Source organism: Elephantulus edwardii, unplaced genomic scaffold (genome assembly GCF_000299155.1).
Source record: "Elephantulus edwardii isolate Elephantulus edwardi_28Jun2011 unplaced genomic scaffold, EleEdw1.0 scaffold00082, whole genome shotgun sequence".
NCBI lineage: Eukaryota > Metazoa > Chordata > Mammalia > Macroscelidea > Macroscelididae > Elephantulus > Elephantulus edwardii.
In genome coordinates this window covers 2,786,508-2,807,811 of record NW_006399832.1, presented here as the reverse complement: position 1 = coordinate 2,807,811, position 21,304 = coordinate 2,786,508, and the positions used below count along the sequence as shown (strand labels likewise).

Here is a 21,304-nt window from a genome sequence, read left to right as displayed (position 1 = left end):
ACTTTTAGTTAGAGGATTAGAATACAGAGAACAATGTACTTTTCACAAATATACACACTCCCCTAATTTTTTCTTAATAAAGATGCCTGTTTGCTGTCTTTGATGTTGTTGCTTTTCATTGTTGGGTACATAATGTTTTGGCCTAAGTAGAATCTTCCTTTTATTCTACACTCGTGCACGTGTTCACACATGTGCATCTCATCCCTCGTCGCCGTAATCCCACTTCACAAAAAAAGATTTGTCTTCTTGGAAATTGATAGAATTGCCGAGAGATTTAAATTGGCTGATAAATTGGTTGGTTGGCTGGCTTCTTCCATTTTCATGTGTTTTCTCTTCTAGGCATTAGCTGCCTTATAGGTACACTGCTTAAATAACCGATTTTCTTATGTTCATTTTACCTGTCTAGTTTAACAGAATCAAATTGATTTCTTTTTCACTTTGCTGACAACTTCCCTGAAATTAATAATTAGTAACCTATTATAAAGCATAATTAAAGTTGATGGGAACCAGTTCAAGGGAACTGACACTGTCTGTAGATGCTATACAGAAAACAGCTTCAATCTATTAGTCTCTGAGGCATATTGGCTTAAAATTGTATGAAGAAGGATATAATTACACTTAAAAATAATGGATGTACTTTTTTTAATGCACCTGCAATATTACAGAAAGGAGTGTACATGTTCTTTATCTTGCCTTTCACTTTACCTCATCCCCCTCCAGAATCACATTAGTTTATTTCATACATACATTGTGTTATTCTGTTCTACTTGAAAGTGATTTTATACTGTAAAATTTTGTTACTATGAAATGTAACTTCATAATAAAAAATAACCCATGTTTAGATAACCCAGTATTGTAATCAGAACAATGGGAGCCCTAGCCAGATTGACCTTTGGCATCACTTTGAATTGCATACTACCTTTCTAGGATACCAGATAGAATGCATGTTTGTATTAAGATACCATAGTAAGTTTTGAAGATCCTTTAGCATTCTTTTGCTTGGTTCTGAACGCTCCTTTTCTGTTACAGAAAATATTAGTCATTGCATTTCAGAATCTATTTTGCTTTGCAAACACACTTGCTATCCATATTTATTCTTCTTAAGAATTTTCAAATTAGTCCCTCCCAATTCTTTTGTTTTCTCTTTTACGCTTTTTTTTGCGTGTTAGACTGACACAATTATCATAGTCATAGAAGCTCATATAAGAATAAAAGTACTACTTAAGACCTGAAACTCCATGAATATAGTCTATTAAGAAATATGGGTCTATTAAGAAAATATGCCCCTTTGTGAATAGAAGCCTAATTTTCCTAATTTGTTACACCAAAGGCCAAATTATTAAATGAATTTTTCTATAAATTGAGCTTATAAACTTTTTAGCAGATTCTTTGGGGGAAATTTGGCTTTAAGAAAAAAATACTAGCTTAGTATTTTCTAACTTGTCAATATGATACCTCTATATATAGTTAAATTGTTGAGGAGAAGTGATGTCAGTTGTAGACTAAAGTGCATCTATTTAATGTCACAGTCTTTCCAGTCACTTGCTTTGTTGTTGATTGTATTTGGAGAGGTCATTGTTCTCTTGGTGCAACACTTGTCTGTAGGTTGCTATGCTATTGATTGTGTTTGTAGAGAACATTGTTCTCTTGATGCAGCACTTGTCTGTCATTTTGCTGTACTGCATTACTTGGGGTTAATGTGATACTGAAATAAATATATATATATATATATATACTCTTGCAGAGGCTGCCAAATAGCAAAAACACAATTAAAAGTCTGTTAAATAAACTGAGAGCAAGTTGCACTGCTAAAAAAATGAAATAAATTGTTCTTGTGTACTGCCAAAACTAGTTTTAAATTTGAGGAATCCTTAGATAGGAATGAATAAGCACTCAACCTCAGCCAAAAAATTGGTGGTTCAGATTTACCCTGAGGCATGTCAGAAGAAAACCTTTGTTATCTTGTAGAAGGTCACAGCCTTGTATACCCTGTAATTCTGTAATCTTAATCTGGGATTACTATGAGTTGAAACTGATTTAATGACAGCTGACAATAATTTTTTATTTTTAAAAATATGTATAGTTCCCTGGTGTTTAAAAATAGTACAAGAAAGATGATAAGATATTTTCCTGGTGAATTGAGGTCATAATTATTAAAATCCTTTCTTTTGCTTTAGTACAACTGATGGGCTGTATTTACTTTGTTACACTGTAAGTGACTATGTATAGAATGAATGCTTAATGCAACGGATAGGCTTAGATCTGTCTCCATGCACAAAGTATTAACACATCCTTACTTTTCAAAAGTTTATATTCCAGCAGAGGTAGACCAATAATGAAAATGCAAAAATAAATTATATTTAAAAAAATAAATTATATAGTATAAAGGAAAGTAAATGCAGCACTGATGGTATAGTTAGCACTTATTAGCAAGTGCCATGAGAGAAAATATTTTAAAAAGATAGAACTAAGTAACATTAGAATTGCTAAGTTTCTAAAATGGAATGTTCAATTTGCAAATTAGAATTTTTCTTTGAGGCAAGATTTGTGCCAGCATGGAGGACATGAATGAGCCATTCATCTGTTCTCTAGGGATAGGGCATTTCAGGTCAGGACAACTGAGTGGAAAGTGCTAAGGTGGGAACATTAAGGAGTGGCTGGAGCAGGGGATACAAGAGGGAGCTAAAGAGATCATCTGGATCCTGGTCATAAAGCGCCATGAAGATTGCTGGACTCTGACTCCTCTCAGTGTCAGGAGCACCAGTCACATGGTTTCAAGCATATTTTCAAAAGGGAATTTGATCAGACTTAGAATTTAATAGAATAATTCTAGCTGCTGGGTTGAGAATGCTTGAGTATAGAGGCAAAGCAACTGGAGACTGTTCAGTTCTCCGAGAGAATGGATGCTCAGGACAGGTGGGATTCCTGTAAGATCAGATATTTACAATATGAAAGAACGAGAAGTCAAGCAGGAACCCAAGGTTTTCCTTGTTGAGATGTTTAGGACTTTTTATAGCCTGCCTGGTGGGTTAAAACTACCAATTATTTGGTTAACAGTCAAGTCCATAAACTCTTTGTCACCAGAATACCTTATTTATTACATATGCCGACATTTTTTTTTCTCTTTTATCTCCTGGCTATCAACTTTCATGTCTGCTACTATTATTGGAGCTACTTGTAATTCTTTTCTCTTCACCTAGGTTGTGTCACTTTTGTCTAAATTTTCTGTTGCTCAGCAGACAGAAAAGTCTTTCTAAAACTTGTAGACACGTAAATTTGTGGTAGCAGCATAATGAATTCTAAGTGAGAACTTCGATTCTTCTATTTAGAAAGTCAATGAGTCTTCTTACCATAGTCTTATTCTTTGCTGTAATAGATAGAGACATATATACACTATACACATGTGTATATATATATATTTACAATTGTATATATAAATATACATTTATATATATAAATATGTAAATATATATATTTACATACGTGAAGCCTGATGCAGTAATTATACTTAAAATCAATAAATGGCTCAAGATAGATCTATATGTATCTGTCTATCACAGCATTTACCGGCTCACCATTTTCAGGTATAAAATTTAACAACAACTATTAATGTATTCATAGTTGTATTCTGAAAGGTTAAGCTTGCATAAAACCTGAATCCTTTAATAAGGATACACGTTTATTTTTATATTTTCATTTTTAAAAATACAGGCCAAAGAATGGACACCAGCAGGAAAAACAAAGAAAGAGAATCCTGGTAAAAAATTTTATTCTGAGTCTGAAGAAGAAGACGGATCTTCTGACAGCAGCAGTGACAGTGGTGGGTGTCATAATTTATTGTAATAGCTTATTATGTACTATACTGTGGCTTACATGTGTCCCTTCAGAGAAACTGCAAAGCCTCGTACTTAATATTCTATATGTGGTTTTATATGAAGTTAGTGCAATTAAAATAATTAATTTTGTTTACATACCACTTTTTTAATTTTCAAAATAATTTCTAATCCCATCTTTGACTTTGTCTCTTGGGAACATAGCTAATGCATGGTAGAGCTCATAAATGAACCCATGTTTGTGAGTTCTACTCCACATTGCCTCTTACAAACATTGTTGTTAGGAACTGTCAAATGATTTCTGTAACAACGTGACACATATACAACAGCAGTAAGAGCTTCGCAGAAAACGCTGCCCAGTTCTGTGCCTTTCTCACGTTTTTTAGTTCATTACTGCAGCAGTAAATTTTCCTTTTTGTTGTTTAGCATAGTGAGCTCTGAGTGAGATTTTATGTTTATGATTAACTTTATATTACATATATTTCTATTATTCTCCTCCCTTGCAATTTGCAACCTCTGAAAACCTGCTGAGGGTCAGCTATGAGTTGGTTCTGATTTGATGGCAAATAACAAGTAGTAACCTCATTCTGTTCTATTTTATACCTAAAGATTTGTTCCTGAACCTGTACAGAAATAAAGCTAAAATTGAAATATCTTGTGTATTATAAAGATGGCAACAATTTACTTTGAAGAGAAGATGAAATAGGTCAGGTTTAGTATTCCAGGTTTTTATCTATGCAAGTTATATAGGCACTCACAATTTTAAAAAGTCTAACAAATCAGTCTGGAGACTAAGGTGTACAGGCCATGGTCTTTGCAATTATTTGCTATGCATCAGAGAGCTGGACAATGAATAGGGATGATAGAAGGAGAATTGGTGCCTTTGAGCTGTGGTGCTGGAGGAGCATATTGAATATACCATGGCCTGCTAGAAGAACAAACAAGTTCGTCCTGGAGAGGGTGAAAGCCAGACTGCTCCTTGGAGGCAAGGATTCTGAAACTTCTTCTGACATACTTTGAACATACATGCCATGCTTGGGAGGGTGGTAGGATTGTGCAAGAGAGGAAGACCCTCGATGAGATGGATTGATTCAGTGACTGGGGTAAGGGGATAGGTGTGCTGGAGACAATAAGATTGGCACAGGGTAGAGCAGGGTTTAGAGCTATTATGCATAGTGTCTCTGTAAGTCGCAGGGCGACTCGATGGCACGTAACAACAGCTTCTAATAATTACTAACAACTGACGTATAGATAGAGTTGATCCAAGAGGAATTGACACTCAGCTTCCTGTTTAAAATATTTCTTCCTCGGAGAACTAGATCCTTCATTATTATTTAGTCATTATTTGTGTCACTTAGAGGACTGTATCTTTTTCCACCTTTCTGCAATCAAACAAACCTTTGCTTTTGTGTCTGATAAACTAATCTGTAATGCATTACCTGCTGAAGTAATAAGCTAGGAAATAGAGAAAATGTCTCTCTCCAGAAAGTTGATTTAAAAAATTTAAAATCTTGGGAATAATATTGACCAGGAATGTAGAGTCAGCTGTATAGTTAAAGTGTACCTGTTTTCATATTATACTGTGAAAGTATTTGTTTCCATTTCATTCCTTTATAAGCTTGTAAAGGAGAGTCAACTATTTGGGGAAGGCCATGTCTGACCTTTACTAATGACAAAAAGGGAAACTTTTCTCAACCAGCAACATCCATAGGATAAAACTGATCCCTGTAAGGTCATACATTGCCCCCAACTCAGCTATATCTACTTGCAATTACTGGTTCGGAAATGTGTTACAAATAACCACACAGACTTTACAAAATATCTTTTTATTCCTAGTTGTGGGGATTAGTAGGGAAACAGATTGGGGCAGGGCTGTGAGGAGAAGCAAAGATATCACACAGTGAAAATCTAGATTCAGTAAATAGCAGTTGCAATCTAACTTGTCAGTCCACAGCAAGATACAATCCTCAAGCTTCTCACAGAGGCTGGTGTGGAAACCTCTGGGCCCAAAGATATGTGCTGCTTTCTCTGCTGTTTCTTTCCTGGTCTTGAGTATCCCCTCTCAGAGACTGTGACCCTGGCTCCCTCAGGATTCATTTTGTCAGTCTTGCCCCACTCTGGCTAGCTTCTTCACTTATGTTGGTCTCACAGTTGTTGATGATGTTGAAGATCCACAGTTGTGGAATCTGGAAACCATGCCCCCAGGGGAACTAAGGGTGGTGAGTGGATCTCAAAGATTCATTTTACCTGTATATTACCACCTGACTGTGTGATCAAGTCTAAGGCAATGGATAGAAAAGTCATTCTTAAAGGTTCTAACACCATATAAGCTCATTCCTGTTCATAGACTAAATTTTCTCAGTACATATTTTAAATATTTCTTTAACATTACAGCTTTCCACAATCTTTTCAAAATATCTATAATAGTGAGTCCGGTGCCAGCCTTTGACTGTAGCAACTAAGGGAAGGATGACTTTTTTCATTAAAAGTTATTAGAGATTTTATTTTCCAGTGAACAAGTCCTTTTGAGGTTAAACAGATTTTCTCAATATTTTTACTAACTTACAAATTTAAATAATGGTACCTAAAATTAATTTGGCCCAGATTCATGTTACACACTCATTTAGTAGCATGAGAGCACTCATTATTTAATTTTTAATGTTTTTGTTATAATTGTGTCTCAAAGGAAAAAAATGCAGTCATTACCATAGAGTCAGCATTGACTTGTAACTGAACCTCTAGTGGATTTTCAGAGGCTGTAAAACACATGTGTATCTTTCCCTCGTGGACACACCTGCTGATGCATTCTGTCTGGCAGAGCAGCATTGTCTGAGTTAGAAGCCTGTCTCCCTCAGGACACCACCACCAGAGTTCCCTTTTTATGAATTGTTCAAGCGCGTTACCTCAGTTAACATCTGTTTCTGAACAACTTTTATATTGTAACATATTTTTTTTAAAATGCCCTTATTTGACAGTTTGGGATTTTCTTTTGTCCAATTTGGGAAAAATATGGTTTATTCTTTGTAAAAGATGGTACCTAATGATGATGATGATGATGATAAATGCCTAACTGTGGAGGCACTATTTTAATCTTATTTTACATATTTCAGATTCTTTAGTCTTCAAAACAGCTCTATAAAATAAATACTACTATCTCCATTAGCCCAAAGAAAAGGGAGACTTAAAGAGGCTGAATAACTTGCTCATTCATAAAACTGGTGAGAGGCAGAACCAGGATTTGAACCCAAATACCAATGATTTTTGACCACCATATACTATTTCCTTCTAACTACAAGGTGTTTCACAAACATGTAGGCTATCTTTGTTTTTCACTGTGATGCATAAGTGAGTTGTAACAAAGTACGGATATTATTACCTTATTAGAATGTCTTAATTATAGATTATTGCTGCCTACTACTTAAAGTTGTGTCATCTGCATATCGCAGATTGTTGATAGATCTTCCACCAATCTTGGCCCCACATTCCTCCTCATAGAGCCCAGCCTCCCGGATAATCTGTTCTGCATACAGGTTGAAAAGGTATAGAGACAGGACACATCCCTGGCGTACGCCCTTCCCAATTTGGAACTATGCAGTGTTTCCTTGCTCTGTTCTGACGACTGCCTCTTGGTCCAAGTATAGGTTTCTTTTTAGCACGATCAAGTGTTCTGGGATTCCCATTCTTCTCAGAGTCAGCTACAGTTTGTTATGATCCACACAATCAAATGCCTTTGCATAGTCAATGAAACACAGATATACATTCCTCTGATAATCCCTGCTTTCAGCCAAGATCCATCTAACATCAGCAACGATATCCCTAGTACCACGACCCCTTCTAAACCCAGCCTGGACTTCTGGCAGTTCTCTGCTGTTATGTTGTTCCAGTCATTTTTGGATAGTCTTCAGTAGAATCTTGCATGTGAAATTAATGATACTGTTCTATAGTTTCCACACTCTGTTGGGTCACCCTTGTTTAGGATGGGAACAAATAAAGATCTCTTCCAGTCAGTTGGCCAAGTGGTTGTTCTCCAGATTTCTTGGCACAACTTGGTGAGCACATCCAGGGCAGCATTTGTTAGCTGAAATATGCTTTTGGGAAGGGAGGAGGACCTGAAGCGTTTGCTACAGAGGATCAAGGACTGCAGCCTCCAATATGGATTGAGGCTCAATATCAAGAAGACAAAGATTCTCACCACTGGGCCAATTGGCAGCATCAAGATGGATGGTGAAGAGATTGAGATTGTTCACAGCTTTAGTTTGCTTGTCTCCATAGTCAACACTTTCTGCAGTAGCCTGGAAATTAAAAGACGTATTGCGATGGGAAAGTCTGCTGTTAGGGACCTCTCCAAAGTACTGAAGAGCAATGATGTCTCTCTGGAGACTAAAGTGCATCTGATACAGGCCATGGTCTTTGCAATCACTTGTTATGCATCAGAGAGCTGACCAGTGACTAAGGAGGATAGAAGGAGAGTTGATGCCTTTGAGCTGTGGTGTTGGAGAACAGTATTGAGGGTACCATGGACTGCTAGGAAAACAAACAGCTTCATTCTTGAGAGGGTCAAACCAGGCGGCTCCTTGGAGGCAAGGAGTCTGAGCCTCCGTCTAACATACTTTGGACATGTTTTAAGGAGGGACCTGTCTTTGGAGAGGGACATCATGCTTGGGAGGGTGGAGGGACAGCACAGGAGGGGAAGGCCTCTATGAGGTGGATTGATTCAGTGACTGGGGCAATTGGGATGGGTGTATCAGAGATGGTGTGATTGGCACAGGACAGAGCAAAGTTGAGGGCTGTTGTACATAGGGTCGCTATGAGTCGCAAGCGACTCGACAGCACTTAACAACAACTACGTAAAGTAGATTTTGTGTAAAACAGTAGTTTGTCTTCTAATACAGAACACGACTGTCTACTTATAATCTCTTCAAATAGGAAAAAATACGCTTCATGTTCAAATGTATGTAAGTATGTGAATTGCATCTCCTGAAGGGACCTACTACTATAAGTTTTAAATAAAACATTTAAGTGTAACTTTTACTCATTTGATCCATCTAAAGCTCTGCTAACTAAAATAGATAATAAATGCTTAACAATTTGTGTTTTGCATTTGAAGTTTTTTAGAGCTGAGTTAATTGGCTTATTTCCCTTTCTGATTTTGTTCCTGAAAATGTTTTATGATTCCTTTTTTTTTATTTAAATAAACTTTCCTGGTTAAAGAAAAGGAATTCACAATGACTTCTTTGTCCTTGGGGAAAACAAATAAATCTCATAACTGGATAATTAGGATTGTAATAAGGACTCTTTGAATTTTGGCTCATTATTTTCCTTGTTATTATCAGAAGTCTCTGTGGTTCCTCTGTTGAATATTATCTCCAAGCTTATTGTACTGTAGGAATTTGAATGACTGGTATGAAATAAAAATTCTTAAATAAATGGGGTCCACCGAGTTAAAATGCAGCCTTTAGCTTCGTTTCTGATGAATAGTGATACTACCTTGTGTACTTAAGTGTTAGTGTTTTTACATACCCTCGAGTTGGCACTGGCTCATAGCTGACCCTGCAGTAGGTTTTCAGAGGCTGCAAATCACACAGAAGGGGATTGTCCATCATTTCATAAGTATTATTAATAAATTTAATAAATATTAGTTAATGGCTAAAATCCAAAGAACATCTCGTTATATTTTTTTAGAGAGTGAGTCTGGAAGTAAAAGTGGAGAACAAGATGAGGAAGAAGATAGTAGTGAAGACAGCAGTGAAGACTCTTCCAGTGAGAGTGAGAGTGGCAGTGAATCAGAAGAAAATACAGGAGCACCCAAGAAGAACTCTAAAAATAAAGAGAAAAGGTAAGTTACTATGTTAATTTCTTTTAAGAAAATAATGTTACTTTCCTCTAGACTGATAGTTTCTTTTAACACAGAATGAACACTGTATACTTTCGCAAACATATTAACTCTTCTAAAATTGAAACCCTAGTAGTTAACATTACCCTGTGCAATGCTTAGTTTTCATTTTGAACTTGAACAAACCTTACATTTGGAAAATTGCTATAACCTTGGAAGGCTGAGTTAAGTGATGGAGCAGTAGGTATGAAACACTTAATTACCTTTTGTAGCAATTTTGCTGAGGGCTAAAATTAAATCCTTCAACATCTTGCCATTATGTAACGAAGACAATTGATTTTTCTAAATAATGTTATATTAAAAAGATTATGATCCAAATATTAGAGTCAAGGGCTGTGAAGGAAAACGGTCATAAGATATTTAAGTGCTCGCGCATTTCAAGATCTCCCATTATCAACAACATTATCATGTATTAAAGTGTCATTAAAATGTTGAGTAATTGGGACTAATACCTTGGATTGTATGAATCTGCTTCTCCAGTGCTGTCAGTGAGTGGCCTCTGTAGACATGATGGCCGTTGCCTCAGGATCCTGCTGTCTGCTCACTTGATGAGCTTGCAGCTCGGCTCAGTCGTGGCTGACAGCACTGATTGGGGCGCAGTACGCTCTCTGCTCCTTTTATTACAGACAGTAATTAAAGCAGCTCGCCCTGCCACTTCCATAACAAACACAGCATAATGCCCTAATTATGACTTTATTAATTTAAGTCAGGATTTAATGATTTTAAAAGTGATTTATATTGTTTTTCCTGTTCAGAACAAATGAAATCTGTAGGTTAAATTAATACAGGCTTTTCATCATTGCAAAGTTAAAAAGCTAGTTACCAGTAAATTCTTTTCATTAGATTAACATCTGAAACTCTAAGCAGTAAGGTAAACAATAATTACCCATCAAAATTGAGTGATGCATAATAAAATAACACTTTTACTTTTAGAATTTTATCTTAAAAGCTAGAAGGTAAAACTATTCACTGTTGTGCACTTGTTGCAGCATAGGAGTTACTTGGTTTATAATCTGTTTTTCCTTCATCAGAAGTCTGTATTTTGGTTTTCTAGTATACATGATGGAGTGGTTTATAAAAAGTATCTTGGGTTCTTAGAAGGAAAGATTTTGTTCAGTGCATTAAATAGTTTTCAGATAGCAAAAGGTGGTATACTAGAAATTTAAAACCATGTGTTATTTTAGTTCCATTATCTTTTCCTTCAGAAATCATCTCTTTTAACTGACACTTGACTTGAAAAAATATGCTTGCTACATCAAAACGATCAACCCTTTCTAAACTTGATATATTTTTTTTTATTTTTTAGTTCTTTTTATTGGTGTGCTTACAATTATAAAGTTGATGTATTTTAAGTATATATTTTAACCAGTGAATTCGGATTAAAAAAATGCTTTTCTTTGATAGCAGAAAAAAAATCCAACATATTTTGTAGTCTTCAAATATAATTACATTAGCTTTTAGATGTTACCATGACTCCATATTTTATAAACAGCAATCATATTAACTTCACAAAAGTCAATTCTTGGAAATAGTGATTCTTTTCTTCTCTCACTACACTCCCTCCTCCCGTGATTCTGTGCCTGTCTCTTAGAATTTTTTTAACTTTACCAGTATAACGGTTGTGATAATTTTTTTTTTTTTTAGCTTACAAAACATTAGCATCTTACAGTCATTCTTTTAGTACTTGTAACTGTTTATGACATAGTTTAAAAGATTCTCTCTCTCTCTCTCTCTCTGTCATACACACACACACACACACACACACGCACACAGAATTTTTAATAAGACAGACTGGAGTTCAGATTTCAGTTCTTAAGCAAGTTACTTGATCTTCCTAAGTGTTAGTTTCATTATTGTAAATTTGATAATAATGAACCATCAACAAGATATTGTAATACTTAAATTGTTGCTATGAAGTACCCAGAACTGTCCAACATAAGATGTATACTTCAACAATTTGATTATAATACAATAGTGGTAAGAACTAGACCTTGAATTGTAGGAAACTGGAAAAACACCACAATAGATCTCTTTCCCTGCCTTCTATTTCTATTCCTCACTGTGTCTCTTCTTCCAGTAAGCATTCATGGTGCTTCTTCTAAATGCTGCAGTTGTCCACTTACTATTTATCTTCCTGTGCTGTCACTACTAGCTTACTTCTCTATATTCTCTAGTATACTGTGGCCTCTACAAGGTAGGTACACAGAGATTATCAATATCTTATCATTATTCTCCTGTTACCCTGCACACCTAACATACTTCTGACACCTGTTGTATAATCAATAATATTCCCTGAAGGAGTGGGTGAGTGAACCAATAAATATATTTTGTTTTGCTACTGCTATCACTTAAGTCTAATTTTAAGAAGCTCTAGTGGTATAGTGTGTTACATTTTGTGCTGCTAACTGAAAGATTGGTGGTTCCAATTCATCAGTTGCTCCATGGGAGAAAGGTGGGCAGTTACCTCCGTGATATTGATGGTCTTAGAAACCCAATGTTGCCGTGTTGCCCAGGAGTGTTGGCATGAGTCAGAACTGACTTGATAGCAGTGGCTGTTATTTTATGACCTTTTGATATTTGATGTATGTATGACATTGAGCTTGAGAGGTGTCTAACTTACTTGGTCATAGGTAAATACTTTGTAATATAGTTAATATATTTTACAATTTTAAAAGGTTTGTCTTCTGAAAATGAAAAAGAAATGGTTCTTAATCAAGTATCTGTATGATTTATATGTAAATCATATTGTGGTTTATATGTAAAATGGGCATATAAATATATTTACTATTTGAATTTCTAACTGCTTCACAAACTTATTTATATAAATAATTTAAAGGTGATAATATTAAATTTTGTTATTATGTATAGTGATTCTGAAGGTGGAGTAATGAAAAAGAAAGACTCTACACCTTCAGATTCTTCCAATGCTGAATCGAGTTCAATGGAGGAAAGTTCTTCAGGTTCTGATTCAGAGTCAGAATCCGAAAGTGAAGCTGACTCCAGGAAAGTCGTGAAGGTAAAGATAATATGCATTGGTTATAATTGAAGGTAAACATTTCTATATGTTTTTCCCTATTAAGAATAAATAATTCAAAAAATTGGTATTTCATTGAAAGTTGAGACTTAAGAACGATGTGATTAAAATTGGCACTGTCAACTGAAATATACAGTCCCATTTCATTGATTCACACCTGTATGTATGGGGTTTGTTCTCCTGGATAATCACTTGTTTATAAACCAGTCTTAAAGTTTGAAAATATTTTTAAAAGCTTCACTCCTTGTCACTAAAGTAGAGAAGTTCTCAGTGTTTTATGTGCATTACTTTGTTGTTGTTGTTCTTGGCTAGCTTATTCCCAAAAAGCTTGTATTAAAGTAGAATAAAAAGTCATAGAAAGACTTTGAGCAAAGGGATATAAATATGCACATGTCATAAGTTATTGAGGCAAATACACCATCTAAATATACTAGACATTTCAAATAATAGAGTGTTATTAAGGATTTAGTATATGTATATATATTCTTTAACCAATTAATTAGTATTTGTCTTTTCTTCAAAAACAAGTGCATTAAATACTTATATAATCCTTTTTGATAGAACATTTATCACACTAAGGTTTGTCTGCTTAGAAACAAAAAATAAAAATATGTTACAAAATATACTTAATAAAATTCAAACTTAGTAAGCATGATTTTTTTGATCTTTAACTGTCAACTCTCTTGGGCAGTTCTACTCTGTCCTATAGGGTCTCTCTGAATTGGAATTCAGTCTACGTCATCAGGTTTGATTTTAGTTTGGTGTAAATGAAGTGGATTAATGCTAGATTTCAAATTCAGTAGCTCTGTATATTTTATATAGTTTTGTATGTTCCATATATTAAAAATATGATTGAGCTCTTTTATTGAATTTTGTTTCTTTTCAACTGCACTTTTCTTGTTAATTTTTTATTTTGTTCTATTAACTTTAATTTCTTCAGTATGTCATCTAAGTGACCAAGGATGAAAATTAATTTTCTGGAATAGACAATTAGCCTTCCCCATCCAGATATTTGGTATTCAAGAAAAAGTGTATTTTAAAATTGACCTTACTTTCTTAACTTATTTTAAATGTTCTTGTTCTTGTTGTAAAACATATTTTAATCTTGTATTCATGTTTAAATTTTGTGGATATATAGTGTATGAAGTGAATATTGTGAGTTTTATTCATTCAGTCTCATATAAAAATGTATCTAATCAGTTGTGTGTACTCTCATTTAATCCTTATGTCAAATTATAATAGAGCATGACATATTTAAAATAAAGGAGGTTTTAAAAGTGAAATGAATTAAAACTCATGAAATCTGAGATTTTTTGTTTTTAACAACACATAAGGAATAAGTAATTGTTATAAATAAAATTAATTATTCTTTAGGGAAGGGTGGGTAAAAAGATAAAATGGGTTATTCTTACGTGATTTTCTTAAGAACTGTGTTTGTTATATTAGAAACAGAGATTAGGATCCCATTTAAATAACAAGTAGAACCCCAGCTCAGTGATTTAGTTACTTTATTGAAGACTTTTGATGATCTCTTGATAATTCAAAATATGTCATAATATCAGGGCATAAAATTCTAATAACAGTGAGTCAAGAAACTTGAGAAATTTAGCCTTTACTGACATTTTTGAGAGGTTTCCCCCCCGCTTTTGCTTAGACTTACTTTCTCTGTTGAGGGGAAGACCCTCTATGAGATGGGGTAATTCAGTTACTGGGGTAATCGGGATCGGTATGTCAGAGGTAGTGCGATTGGCACAGGATAGAACAGGGTTTAGGGCTGTTGTACATAGGGTTGCTATGAGTCATAAATGACTCGACGGCACATAACAACAAAAACAACATAGATTTGTGTGTGTGTGTGTGTGTGTGTGTGTGTGTGTGTGTGTATATATATATATATATAAATATATATATAACGTTTTATGTAGTAGTTGTTTCTATATATCTATTTAGAAGTCACCACTTTGGAGGAACCATAACTTCTTGCTTTTTATTTTTTTCCTGAATGGTTTGGAACTTACCATGCATCTTGAAATGTGGCAATTTCCTAATAATGGACAACTTTATAATTGTAGAAAAATCTTCCTTGTACCAAGTGTTACAGTTTTTGCTCTGAATTATGAATAATGAAGGCAGATGGTAGATGCTTTACCTTAATTTAGCATGACAGTATGTTAATACTGAAAATTCATATGCCTTAAAATTACAGCCCAATCTATAACTTTTCTTTTTTCTTTTATCTGGACAATGTGCTTGGGGGCAATGAGCATGAAAATGACACCTTGGGTATCTTGAATATATGACTTTCAAAACAGTTAATTTTTATGATGATCCTGTGAAATAGGTGTAGTAGTCTATTTTGGGGGAGATAATATCTTTATGCTTCAGTTTCCTCATCTATAAAGTAGAAGTGCTAATAATACCTTTCCTATTTCTTTCAAGTGTCAATATAAAAAATTCAAATATTAAACCTAAGTGTTAAGCACTATATAAATCTAAAAGCATTTTTTTAAACTTGAGAATTAGTTCTTTGAGAGTGCAGCAGAATGCAGTTTTTTGTTTTTTTTAACATAAGCCTTCCTACATTTTCTTGACTATTTTTATGCCATTCAAGTTTTCACTTACTATTTGGTGCCATTCCCTTATTTGCTACCTGTGATCTCATATTTTTTTCTTCAGGGAAAAAAAAAATAAAGCTCTCCACTGACTGCCCAAGGGAGCTCTGGTGGCTTAGTGTTAAGGAATTGTATTGTCAACTCAAAGGCACATGGTTCAAATCCACCAGCTGCTCCACAGGAGAAAAATGGACAGTCTCTTTCCGTGTATTTTCTTCTTTGAAACCCCCTGGAGGGTCAGCCATGAATCAGTTCTGACTTGATAGCACACAACAGCAACTCACTTCCCAGACTCTTTGCCTTCCTTTTCTTGACCTTTAGCTCTGAGTAAGTTTTTTTTGCTACTTAGCCTAGAATACTCTTAGCTTCTTTGGATTTTATTTTGTTGCTAATTCTACCTCATTTGCACCTTCAATCTTTCTTCCACTAATTCCTTCTCTGCTTGTCAATATCTTTTTAAAGGAAAAGGGAAAAGAGAGGAAAGTGTGTGTGTGTGTGTGTGTGTGTGTGTGTGTGTGTATTCTCTGTCCACTCTCATTTCTTACAGATATTTTCAAAGTCAACTCTCTTCTTTCTCCAACCCAGAGACCTTTTTGTATCACTATTCTGCAGCTACTTAAATATTTTCCACCCCCTTTCTTCTAACTTCTTTGAACTTTTCATTCTTTTGAGTGTTTTACTTTTACCTAAATACCCCCAAGTGTGAACGTTGCTCCTAAAAGATTATTTATTGTACATTTTTTAAAAAATACTAGTTCACCGTAATTAATTTTTCTCTATTCCTCCATTTTCTTTACCTTTTCCCTTTTGTGGGACTTCACTTATTCCTATTGTTTCAGCTAATATCTTTATATAAATTACTTTCCATGGTAACATCTCTAAATCCCTAGAATAAATACAGCTTTTCTTTCTAAATTTAGACTAACTCTTTAGATCTCTCTAAGGCTGATGTTTCTTTAAATCTATAGACTCAGGTGAAGTTGGGCTCCACGTTTTAGTACCACCTGCCTTCTACTTTCCAAAGTCCTTCCATTAGGTAGGTGTAGATTCTGTGTATTATTTTTCTAATCTGTCTCTTTTCCTGTTACCTCCATTCTTGAGGATTTCATCACCTTACACATAGACCGATATTATTGATCATTTTTAGAATCTTCCCCTCCTACAGTCTTTCTATACAACTGCCAGATTTGGGCTAAAGTTACCTGTAATTATGCTCAATTTACTAAACTCAGACTGACAAGCAGAATCTTTCCCCTACTCTTGCTTTCTGATGTCAGTAAACTATTTGTGGTCCTTTTAACAGACTATGTATTTTCCTATTTCTATGCTTTAATTAATTTTGCACCACTTCTCATTAAAGAAAATATGAACTAGAGAGCATGATCCTTCCACTTTTAGTATGACAGGAGAGTGTTTGCAATAAAAAGTGTTACTGATGAAGGATTAGTCATGTGAATGATGTTGGAACAGTCAGAAAGGTCAAAACCATTGCTGAAGTTTGTACTTTCCTGAAATGTTTGCTATTAGACACCATGGACCAGCATATATATACAGGACACAGAACTAAAATAATATGTCCCTGTACCTTGTTATTTTAATTTATAGAGTGGGAGAGCTCCTCGTTAGATTTCCCGTATTATTAATAATAATCATTCTTAATCAAGTCTGTAATGTCTTATTCTTTAGATACTTGTGATCAAGAAGTATACAGATGCTATTTTCCAGAATACATTTGATAAATATTTAAAGGTGATGAATTCATGAACTTCGAACTGAAAGATCAATAGTTCAAAAACCACTAGCTGCTCAGTGGTGAGAAAGGCTTATTGATATGCTCCTTGCAGACCTCAGTGCAGCTGCCACCATGGGGCAGTCCTTCTCCATCCTACAGGTTGCTGTGAGTTGGACTCAGCTTGATGGCATGTATTACAGTAGTCTTTGTTAGGAACTAATGAATTTGCTTCAAATAGTATCAGTAGCAGAATTACTTTTAATAATGCTGTATTTGATGTGCTGTCACATACTTTGCACAGTATGAAAAAAAAGTATACAGGTTTTTCTGTAGAAGAATAGAGGGGGAAATGAGTAATATAGCCCATATTGAATCAGGAAGAGATTCACATTTGTATCACATTATATTATTTTTATATAGTTAACTGATACTCTACTTTTAAAGTTATATGTTGAACACAACAGCTTTACAATAATGTCTCCTTTTTTCAGTTGAAACTATGCTTCAGTACTGTTTTTAAACTAGCCAGTATATTAGAGTGTTCCTGTACACTATGGTTATTTCTGTCATCTCTTTGTTAGTCCAACATTCATATCTTACATGTAAGGTCATATAATTCTTCTGATTACATCTAAATTGTCTTATGTACCAACTACTGAAAATTTAGATAATCTATGATGAAAATGATAAAACTTTAAAATCATGATTATAATTTTACTATCAATAAGTTTTCAAAGAAGCCATGATGGCACATAGCTTATCTGCTAACCAAAAGATTAGTGATTGTAATCCACCAGTTGTTCCAGAGGAAGAAAAACATGGTGGTCTGTTTCCATCAGGATCTATAGTTTTGAAAATTCTAGTCTGTCATATAGAATCACATTGAGTTGGTATTGACTCTGTACTAATATTTTTAATTTTGTGGTTTTATATATGTTTACATTTTAATCTCATAAACACTATAAATAAAATATAATATGAGATATTTATGTATTTAGCATCCTTGGATTTAATATTAAGAGCAACGAGTCCTGGTGGCACAAAGTTTAAGGATTCCACTGCTAACTAAAAAGTCAGTAGTTCAGGTCCACCAGCCACTCCATGGGAGAAGGACCTAATGCTCTTTCTCCTGTTACGATTACTGTCTAGGCTACATTGTGGGGGGAATTCTATTCTGTTCTCTATGATCGCTGTGAGTCAGAATTGACTGGACTGCTTATGACAACAATATTAATTAATATATATACTACCTGTGGGAAAGGGAATGCCAGAGACCCCTCCAAGGTAGAGGATGGGCAGTCTCTTTCCATCCAATTTACAACCTCTGGAAACTCAGTGTATGCTGAGTTATGACTCTGTTCCAACTCTGCTGTTATTGTTGACCAATGGAAAAGGTAGTAAGCCCAATCAAGATGACTCAGACTTGGAGAGAACTTATGAAAAATGCTTTCATTTACGTATCCAGCAGTGTTTTAGATTGTCAGTTACCTTGATCTTGAGCTGTTTGTTTCATAAAACTACTAATCTCTTAAGAGAGGTGTATTGAAACCAATTAAATCTCTTAAGTACCCTAAAGACCAGTGACTGACATTGTGAATCATGTCTGAATGTTCGTGTTTTAAGATGTTCCGTAAAAAAAAAAGAAAAAAAAGTCTGCCATGAAAGGTTTTGAGGGTAAAGTGAATTTAATATATGGAGTTGCTTCATGGATAGAAAATTATTTTGGGCTAGCTTTTTTGATCTCTTTGAAGAGCGGGAGGTAATATTTTTACAAGTATTTATGTATGTTGGAATCACATAATTTTTTGAATATTGAAAAACTGTGAATTTTGTTTATGTTAACAACTCAAAGCCCTGCCTATTTCCATTTATATCTTTCCCAATTTAGTTCATTTTTAAAGTTTTCTGAAACATTTTCACTTCATTTAAGATCTTTAAATCAAAGTGTTATTAAGCTTTCTTATTGAAGTAAATATAATCTAATAGACAAATATTTGTTTTGGCAATTAGACTTTTGGCCTATAAAAAGTCTCAGTTTACTAGTAATGCATTTTTCATTTAAAGCACACATTTTTATATGAGCTTCAGATATTTTTAAAATCAAATTTGTCAGATAACAAGAAAGAGTCATTAAATTTTATTTGGTTTGGTAGTTCTGATTGAAAATATTTAATGCAAAAATCTTGCTCTATATGGCTAGAAATTAGCCTTTAATTGTTGTTGATTTCAAAGCTCAGATTTGATGAACTTTATATATATCATTTATCCTGTTTTATATTTTCAAATTTAAAACCTTTACAGTGGTTTTCTTGTAGGAAGCATATTTGATGCTTGGCATGTCCAATCTTTTTCTTTTTAAACTAGCTTCTTTTTATCAGCACGAAAATGAACATGCATAATACATAAATATCTTTAAAGATATATTATTACATATTTTTATTTATATGTTATTAGGGCTTAATGAATATTTCAAGCATCTTTTTATTTATTATTTGAAATGAAATATATTAAATAGAAATCAGTTTCCTAACACTGTGACTTCGTATTTCATTTTGAGAATGTTGATGTGTTGAGGTGTATAATCGAATACCATAGAAACAAAATGGAGATTTGAGAATGATGAATTGATAACTAGATATTTTTGTACTGAGATTTTTTTAAGATCAGTTACTCTCGTCCTTATAAAAGTCTAATATAGTCACTCAGCTGTTAAAAACCTAATCCTCTATTTAAAAAACTATATACAAAAACAAATTGTCTATCTTTCTGCCTGATCTCTTCTCAAGTACTAACACAATGGAAACAGTGGGTGATCTGTCAGTGTGTTTGGTTTGTCAATGATGGTTTTGTATAAATATTGGGAGGGTAAGAAATAAAATTCACACAGTAAAATATGATTTCATCTGCCTTTTCTCTGCAGCTCCATGGCTCATGCTGTGGTGTGAAATTCTCATTTTACACACTTTGCAGGCGGAGCACATGAATTATGCATTGAGCAAGAAAAATCTCCTGCCTCAAGTCCTATATGCATTTACCCAGGTTCTGTCTCTATTACCAAGATGAATTGCAAATGGAGAAATGTTTGATGGAATAGAGCTCTTAACTTCTTTGTTTAGAATTCAGATTTTTATAGTAGATCCTTTAAGTATGAAAATGTTTTGAACTTAACTGTGGATTTTTTTAAATGAAAAATGAAATATAAGAGGAATGCCAAACACATCACAAAGCTTTTTATAGCCTTGATTCAGAATGCAAGGCTTTTTCAATTCAGTAGAAATGACCATTATATCTCTAATGTTGTGTTTCAGTCATTGGCTTATTTGCTGTTCCCAAAAAGTCAGTGAAATTCTGTATTTTTGAGAGCTCCCCCCCCCCCGCTTTTAATAAGATATTATGCCAATTTCACTTGCAGCACTGTTCCTCTGTTGTATCTAACCTGATGTATATTTAATAGATACTGTTACACACTCTTAGCTGTGAAGTAGAAAATAAGGTATAGACTTGCCTCCAGCTCCAACTTTATCTTAATTTGATAGGTTTCTAATTTTTCAGGTGGAGAAGTTAACAGTGCCATGAAGACAGTCATGCACCATTGTAGCTTAGAGGAGGCTACACCCATTGAGCCCAGCTTAGCATTTTGATAAGTCGCATGGTGGTACTTTCTTTTTTTTCTGTGTCTTTCTTCACAGGATTGATAACACTAGTTGAGATGATACTTCCATTTTCACTCTGTTTTAAGTTACTTGCACCCTTTAAACTTCAACCTCAAAACAGAATATTTTTTCCTCCCATATGAAAAATTATTGTATCTATTACAGGGTAAAAGGAGAAACAAATACTGTTTGCTTTGTTTTAAAATAAGAAATAAAAAGAAAATCTCATCTTGATCAATAGTTGTTTTCAATGGAAGAGAAAACTATTTTTAAAAATAAAAGTTAATCATATCCGTACCTGATTGAAGCCTTTATTGCTATTGTGCACTTTCAAGTGCAATTCGTAGGTGACCCTCCTATGTGGTAAAGGCAGTAAATCTCATGAGGGGAGATTACCCATCTTTTTCCCACTAAGCAGGTGGTAGATTCGAATCACCTAACTTCACAGGCGAAAGATAGGCCGTATCTTCCCATGGTGATTAAACTGCCTCTGAGAACCTAGAGGATCAGCTGTGAGTTGATTGCAACTCATTAGCATACAGCAACA

General features: G+C 34.3%; 1 protein-coding gene across 1 annotated transcript in view; it reads left to right on the top strand.

The window, feature by feature from the left end:
- AP3B1 (adaptor-related protein complex 3, beta 1 subunit) overlaps window positions 1-21,304 on the top strand; it is a 358,199-nt gene that overhangs the window by 236,822 nt on the left and 100,073 nt on the right. The window contains exons 20-22 of the mRNA XM_006889841.1: window positions 3,712-3,820; window positions 9,516-9,669; window positions 12,595-12,742. Of these exons, the coding sequence (XP_006889903.1) occupies window positions 3,712-3,820; window positions 9,516-9,669; window positions 12,595-12,742 (411 nt within the window). The remainder of the gene's footprint in view (window positions 1-3,711; window positions 3,821-9,515; window positions 9,670-12,594; window positions 12,743-21,304) is intronic.